This window comes from Lepus europaeus, unplaced genomic scaffold, assembly GCF_033115175.1.
Source record: "Lepus europaeus isolate LE1 unplaced genomic scaffold, mLepTim1.pri SCAFFOLD_92, whole genome shotgun sequence".
In the NCBI taxonomy this organism is placed as follows: domain Eukaryota; kingdom Metazoa; phylum Chordata; class Mammalia; order Lagomorpha; family Leporidae; genus Lepus; species Lepus europaeus.
Window position 1 is genome coordinate 222,199 of NW_026909617.1, and position 8,155 is coordinate 230,353.

Below are 8,155 nucleotides of genomic sequence, written 5' to 3' on the forward strand. Positions count from 1 at the left end.
ACCATAGTGGACATTTGGGGGGTTAACCAATGGAAGGAAGACCTTCCTTTCTGTCTAATTCTGCCTGTCAAATTAAAAAAAAAAAAAAAGCAACTGGCCCTCTTAATTAAAACCATATAGACTGTAAGATAATCAGCTTGGTGGAGCATTGAGTGACTGTAAAGAACTAGACAAGAAAAATTGATACTTTTCTGTATTTATGTTTTCGTAGCTCTCCACTATGAAAATCCAGATTGAAGTAGCTCATTATTAACTCACACGGTAGACTTGCATTAATTTCAGTTCACTTCTCACTTTGCAAAGGGATTGGCAGCAGGTAATAAAAGCTGACATCCCTAATAACATGAGAAGAATGGTTGAAGACAGAAATCGAAAAGCAGGAAAATAAATCAGCCTCAAGCTCCAGATTGAAAAAGAGTCTGTTAATTATACACGGAAGAGAGATCAATCCACAAAGCTACTGCACAAGCTTCACGTGCTGCTGGGAAAGTCAGCCAAACACCCAGAGCCCCAGCTGTCAAGTGTGTCCACGGGATCCAGCATGGGGTCTATGAGAGCCAGATCCTACTCTGATCTTCCATCTCCACCTCTCCGGAGCCTCGGGCTCCAGCTGAGGGCCACCAAGCCCCACCCAGCTGGAACTACCAGGGGATATAGCCCAAGGCCCAGCCACAAGGCATTCTCTGACCCACCCAAAGTGAGAACTGGGCTTATTTAAATGGGAATCCTTCCTTTGCGTGCTCTCAACTGCCCTGCTTGTGCTGTTCCTCGTCCAGTGTACTTTAAGGAGAATTTGAGCGAGGCAGCCTGTGGGACCGGCCGAGAATTGGGAGACTGGGAAGTGGCTGTGGGAGACACAACACCTGGGCCCCAGCCTTGACTCTGCCGGAGAAGCTCCCAGGATCACTGAGAAGCAAGTGATCGAGGTCTGGGAGCCGCCACCCGCCATCGCACCCACCGCTCTCCCACACACGCATAGATGCCCCCTCCTGGCCCCCATACTTGCCGTGGAAAATCTCGGGAGCAGGTCCCCTTTCTTCAGGACACACGGGGAGCAGAGCGGAGAGGGGGGGACAGAAGTCACTGGAACTTGGGACCCACGGTGGCAGATGCAGAGGCACAGAAGCGGCGGGCGGCAGGTCTGGGGCTGCGCTCCCGAACCGCCTGCAACTGCACTTGCAGAGCAAGACACCCCAGTGAATGCGGGAGAAGGAGCAGCGCGGTCTCTTGAACTTCTGTTCCCAACGCCGAGCCACATGGAAAGGCACGCGCATGCGCACGTTCTTCCGCATGCACACGCACAGGCGTTCAGAGAGGAAAACGGTAGAGCACCGGGTGACTCTGGGAAATGGAGTCCAGGCCAGGGCATTCCTGGATAGACTTACTGGCCCTCTCCTAGGGCTGCAGTGTGGGGTGGGCGGAGACAGGCTGGGAACCAGAGGGTATTTGCTTTTGTTTACATCCCTCCTTCCCTTCCTTCCCACCCCAGACCTCAAGGGTCAGCTGCTGTTCTTCCTTTCTTGAACAAAATCTTAAGAAGTGACAGCCACTGCTGCTGAGTCCCAAATCCCAGTTCCCTCACACACGCTGTTTCCCTCAGAAAAATCCTACTGGCTGCTTTATTCCTGGACAGCTTCTCTCAAGTAATGAATGACAAGGATTTCAATGTAACTCTTAGCACAGGTGTACACAGCATAGTTTAACATCTAGATTTGAGAATACAATTTTTATTTGTGTCTTTTATTTGTGGTTCTTTTCAAAGCATTTTACACACCCTCTAATTCACCAAGTACAAACAAAGAAAAAAAAAAAAAAAGAGAACTGGATACAGGACTAACATTTCCAAGTATCTTCTAGGGGCCAGATTAACGGAGTAAATGCCTTACTTTGTATCAATTATACCTCATTTAATTCTGGAGACAGCATTCTCAATTTACAAAGAGAAAGCTGAGGTGGAAAGAGATTAGAATTGAATTTGCCCATGGAAGTATGGTAAAAAAAAAAAAAAAAAAAAAGTCTAGGTTAAAGGCCAACCAAAGTGAAATATTGGTTTAAGAAATCTTTTGGGACCAGCACGGTGGCATAGTGGGCTAAGCTGCCTCCTTCAGCACCGACATTCTATATGGGAGCTGGTTCAAGTCTCTGCTGCTCCACGTCCAATCCAGCTTTCTGCTCTAGCCTGGGAAAACAGTAGAAGATGGCCCAAATGCCTGGGACCCTGCATCCACATCAGAGACCCAGAATTTCCTGGCTCCTGGCTTTGGATCAGCTTAACTATGGCTATTGCAGCCATTTGGGGAGTGAACAAGTGGATGGAAGACTTCTCTCTCTCTCTGCCTCTGCCTCTCTGTAACTCTGTCTTTCAAATAAAAAAAATCTTCTATAAAAAAAGAAATATTTCTTTTATCTTGTGACTCAGTTTCTAAAACCCCAGATTTCTCATCTCTAAAATAAAAAGTGAGGAAGAGGAAGAGTATTTACAATCCTAATCTTCACTGTAGAGAAACACATAGGATTATAACTTATCTAAAAAAGAAAGGAGGTTCAAAGTTGCTATTGCTGTATGGTTATTTTTCTCATGTTTAATATCAAGATAGCATATAAACATTATGCATTCTTAGGTATATGTGTGGTGCTTGATTTTTAAGATTTTAAGTAGAAATGTAAATGGAAGCAGGATGACATGGAGTTCTGTTTGTGATTATTTCTGTTGCTTATAATTGATGGGATTAGAATTGCTGGATTAGGAATGCTTAAATATATCCATTCATTTCACACTAATGTTTATTATGTCAGGCAATATGCTTTGTGTAGACTGCTTTTTCTTGCCAGATTGAAAGTTCATGAGGGCAAGAAACATGTTTGCTTTGACATTAAAACTCAGCATCTTGATAGAGTCATTCTTTTAGTTGAATGAATAAATGAGGCTATAAAAATTAAACAAATACAATTTCTGATCCCAATAACTACCTAGTTGAAGAGACAATGCAATAGATATCTATTTGATAACAGACAATTAGATGAATGTATAATTTGTTGCTCAGAGACAACTTTGATAATAAAAAAAGACATGTTAATGATGACACAGGGCTGAAATATATAAGCAGAAACCATCCAGGGCCAAGCAGGTTAAATGTTCACCCTAGCTTTGTAAGGCTTTCCATTCACTATTTAGTAAGCATTTACTGAGCATTCTTTTGTGTGGTGTGTTGAAAGAACTACCAGCCACATGATTTTCCTAGATATTGGAATAAGAGATCCTGAGCAATCAGAAAAGGTTGGGATGAACTAAGAGGCTTTTGACACAAAGGTAAAAAAACAAAAAGCAGAGAGTTCAATTAAAAAGTATATCAATGGTAATTTAGTAGGATCTGAACCAAGGTATGGTGGTAGTAGGAATGAAGAAGAGGCAACAGATTACAGGGAGATCCAAAAGGCAGGAACAACAGAATTTCAATGATAGAAGAAGGCAGGAGGGAACTCATTTGTAAATCTTCATTTGGATTTTATTATCTAATGGACAAGGAGTTCTCAGTACATTCATGTTCATCAGTAATAAAAGGCAACCTCCAACTGACTTATAAACTTTCTCATGGGTAGCTACTATCTATAAGCCTTATGTTGATCATCAAGCCAAATATTTTTGACTGCTACAATCTACAATGGTCCTCATTATGATGCAGTTACTTAGAAACTAGAAGACATAATCCGTGTCTATAAGAAAGATCTAAATAAAAAAGTAAAATTCAGGGGCTGGCACTGTGGCACAGCAAGTTAACACCCAGGCCTGAAGTGCCGGCATCCCATATGGGCTCCTGTTCAAAATCTGGCTGCTCCACTTTCAATCCAGCTCTCTGCTATGGCCTGGGAAAGCAGTAGAGGATACTTGGTCCCCTGCACACACATGGGAGACCTGGAGGAAGCTCCTGGCTGCTGGCTTCGAATCAGCACACCTCTGGCCATTGTGGCCAATTGGAGAGTGAACCATCAGATAGAAGAGCTCTCTCTCTCTCTCTGCCTCCCCTCTCTCTGTGTAACTCTGATTTTCAAATAAATAAATGAATGAATGAATGAATATTTTTAAAAAAGAGTAGTAATGGCCAATATTTATAAAAAAGTTAAGTTAAAAAACCCACAAAATCATATAATTCAAAGCTAAATTTGGAATACCTTGCTAATTCACAATTTATATATTCACCAACCTTAGGTAACTAAAGCACAATTAAGCAGGAAAGAAGTAAAAAAAAAATTCCCTAGAAAGGGGCCGGCACTATGACATAGTGGGTAAAGCTGCCACCTGCAGTGCCAGCATCCCATATGGGCATCAGTTCAAGTCCTGGCTGCTCCACTTCTGATCCAGCTCTCTGTTATGGCCTGGGAAAGCAGTAGAAGATGGCCCAAGGCCTTGGGCCCCTGAACCCATGTGGGAGACCTGCAAGAGGCTCCTGACTCCTGGCTTCAGATTGACACAGCTCTGGCCATTGCAGCCAATTGGGAATGAACCAACGGATGGAGGACCTTTCCCTCTCTTTCTTCCTCTCCTTCTCTCTCTGTGTAACTATTTCAAATCAATAAATAAATCTTTAAAAAAACAATTTCCTGGAATAGCCAAAATGCACATTATAAAGTCCAAGTAAGGTGTCTAGCCACTGGCTCACCATCCTGACTCATAAAAACTCACTCTGTCCTGGCTACTCTGATATGAGTGGATGGACACAAGGCAGAAAAGAAAGCAATAGGTTTGAGCAGTGAATAAATGGAAAGGGCTCCAACAACAATGCTGCAGAGCTCTGTGGCTCCTAACTGAATGTGATATGCAGGCAGGCATCTCCTTAATTTCTGCCATGCTCTCAGTTTTCATAGGACCATAGAACTGAGCACGACAATCAGAGCTTTCAAGTCCAACATCCACAATTCACTTAGTGATAGTGGAGCACTGTAGCTTTGCTTTATGAGTACAACTAAACCTCCACACTTTATATGTCATCCTGTTTGGATCCACTGGAACTGGAGAGCATATGGGGTCAGAGGGAGTATAGGAGCATGGTGTGTGAGGGTCTCATGGTGGTGGTAGCTGTGCAGAGGGAGGGGTGGAGGAGGAGGAGAAGAGCAAGAGCCCCTAGCACTGTGGGAATGAGGAGCCAAGGATGAATGGAGATGGGGTGACTTGTCTGTATTATGCCTGGTACTCCTCTGGGTATAATTGGTGCAACACAAATAATGTAAATATCATGATTACCATAAAGACAATTTCAGTCCTGGTGGATGGATGACAAGGACATAGATAATTAAAAACAATGTGACAAAAGTTGTAGGTGCACAATACAATCACCTGCATCATTTGTGGATGCCATGCCCATCAGGCAGGAACCACCAGGTTAAGGTCAGATCTCAGGGCTGGCATTGTGGTGTAGAGGGTAAAGCAACTCCCAACAGTGCCAGAATCCCATATGGGCACTGGTTCAATTCCCAGCTGCTCCACTTCTGATCCAGCTCTCTGCTGTGGACTGGGAAAGCAGATGGCACAAGCCCTTGGGCCCCTGCACCCTCATGGGAAGACCTGGAGGAATCTCCTGGCTCCTGGGTTCTAAGCAGTGCAGCTCTGGCTATTGCAGCCACCAACTGTGAAGTGAACCAGTGTATGGAAGACCTCTTCTCTCTCTGCATCTCCTTCTATCTCTGTGTAACTGACTTTCAAATAAATAAATAAATCTTAAAAAAAAAAAAAAGAGTCAGATCTCAGAGGTAGCAGAGCCCAGAAATGACAACATTGTATGAAATGAAAATAGGCAGATGGTAGGTAGAAGCTTGGTAACTAAAGCTGGGATCAGCACATGGATCTTGACTGGCAGGCTGTCAAACCAATCATTAACCTGGACTAGGCTGGGATCTCCCAACTTCTATCCTAGTGCCCATGTCTGCAGAGAGGCATAACCAAGAAAGAGAAAATCATCTCTGGTTTTGGCTGAGGGGACTGTGGGAGCTCCCCACATTTGAAGCCAGAATCTTCTTTTTAACCCTGAGACTCCCTCTTTCATAGGAAGGCTCTTTTCTGGCCTTGTCTTCTTAGCATAAACCTCTCAAGCCACCAGACCTCCCATAGACTCACATCACAGGGCACATGTGAATGTGAATGGCTGAATGAACAGAATCTTGAGGTATCATGTAAATGGAAGACTCATGAATCTATTCTCACCTTATGGGTGTACATGAAGGGGAGAAAACGGAGACAGAGGACTTTGATCATGCTCAACCATAGAGTCCTCCTTACAAAGCAGAAAAAAAAAATTTTTAAATTAAAAAAAAAAATCCTGTTCACACTTCAGAAGTGCCCAGCCACCCACCTCCTGAGTACATGCTCTAACAATGACAAATCCCCTAAGACCAGAGTTGGGCAGGCACTGTCTTGACTGTGTAGAAAACATTTGGGGAGGAAAAGCCCTGCCCCTCTAGAGCCCATTGGTCAAAGGACCCAGCAGAAGACTCAGAGGCTTGCCACATCACACATCTGCCCACAGAGAAGGATGGTCACAGATGTGCTGTGAGCTGTGGCCTCGTGGTACTGGCTGCCGTTGTTGACACATCAGGGATGACTGGTGGCAGTGGTTTGAGCTAATCCTGCCTCTGCCTGGCCAGTGCTGCAGTATGCATGGAGCGAGTCTGCTCCCGGAGTACCTGATGAGGCCAAGGCATGTGTGTAGACCTACAGTCAGAGGAAGTGTGAAGCACTGGCCTCAAAGTTGGAAAGTTGCCAAAGCAACAATATTTTCAGAAGGTGATGTGGCAGGGGTAGCCCTGCAAGGCAGCGTGGCCTCCTGACTACATGTCCTTCCCCTTATGCTCCTCTGAACTTAGATGAGCCTGAGTTGAATGCAACAACCTGGGTGGGTGATGCTGAGAGACCACCAGATGAGATTCTGGTTAATGTATGCAGGTTGTGTGTCATAATGACCACCAAATGTGCAATGTTGGGTGCTGTCCCATGTGTTCACTCACATGCCTGATTCTGAATTGGTGGTAGTAATGATGTTGGAACTTGTGAATAAAGGGCCTAATGTGGCTAATATTCTGCTTGTCTTTCCTACAAATGGCCCAACAAATGATATTTGCTTAAAACAAATATAGGCATGCACATAGCTTGAGACTTGACTGAGAGTTCTTGCAAAATGTAAGTACTCCTTGCTGACTTGAAAGATGCTAAATGTGTGGCTCCATATTGGGGATTTGGAGTTCTGTCATTAGAGCTGGATTTTGCCTTTGGTGGTGCACATCATTTTCTCTACTAGGTCTCTGACAACTCCTATGGCATCTACCCTTGCTAGATATTTCCTCAGGTCCCAGCTGAAAGGCAGCAAAACATGAATCCTATTATCGAAAGATTGACATCTGTGGTCTCTTTGTGTGAGACCCTCAGCTGTCGGGATGGAAGAGCAACAGCATCTCTCCACAAGAAACACTGGAGACAGGCCTGATGAGCCTGTCTGTTTATTAGCAATCAGGCTCAGAATTTATAGGGTAAGAGGGGTAGAAAAAACCTTGGGTGGCAACAGCAAGTCTATAGAGCAGAAGGGGCAACATGCCAAAAGGCATCTAACTAATTGACTTATAGGTCACGTAGGACACATAGGCCCCTGGGCTCCTTTGTGCAACCAGCCCACATCTGAGAGTTGCTTATCAGCTCTCTGTTTATGAATCACAAAAGTATAGCCACAAGGCTTTCAACAGGAAGAGGGGATGGAGGAAATGGGTCTGGAGCTCCTGCCACCTGCCAGCAGCCAGGCTGTGGGGTCCCTCCTGGGATAGCGCACCATGCCCTCTCAACCTCCCACATGGGCAAGGCAGGCAGTCCCATGGGATCACCCACAGAAATCTATCCAAACCGCAAAAGATTGTGATTGACTAAATTTTTATTATAGAATGTATATCAGAAATTTCCCACCAAAATCTGCTTTATTCTGACTTTGTCATACACAGTGATGGAGAAAGGACAAAAACCCTTATGTCCATGTTGATCTCCTACCTACACAACAAGCATTCCCCCGTTTCTCTGACTTGCTAATACAGCCTCTCCCCCCACCAACCCGCATTGACCAGCCTTGCCCTGCCTCAACTTTTGGGCACAACACTATGTGAAAACTCTGCTATCAGCCTGAGA

The 8,155-nt window shown here is 44.6% G+C and overlaps 1 protein-coding gene across 1 annotated transcript in view; it reads right to left on the reverse strand.

Annotated features, from left to right (window-relative positions):
* LOC133755728 (zinc finger protein 717-like) overlaps nt 1-1,274 on the reverse strand; it is a 49,626-nt gene extending 48,352 nt beyond the window's left edge. Inside the window, exon 1 of the mRNA XM_062185764.1 lies at nt 1,003-1,274. Within this exon, the coding sequence (XP_062041748.1) occupies nt 1,003-1,274 (272 nt within the window). The remainder of the gene's footprint in view (nt 1-1,002) is intronic.
* Between the last annotated feature and the right edge of the window lie 6,881 nt (nt 1,275-8,155).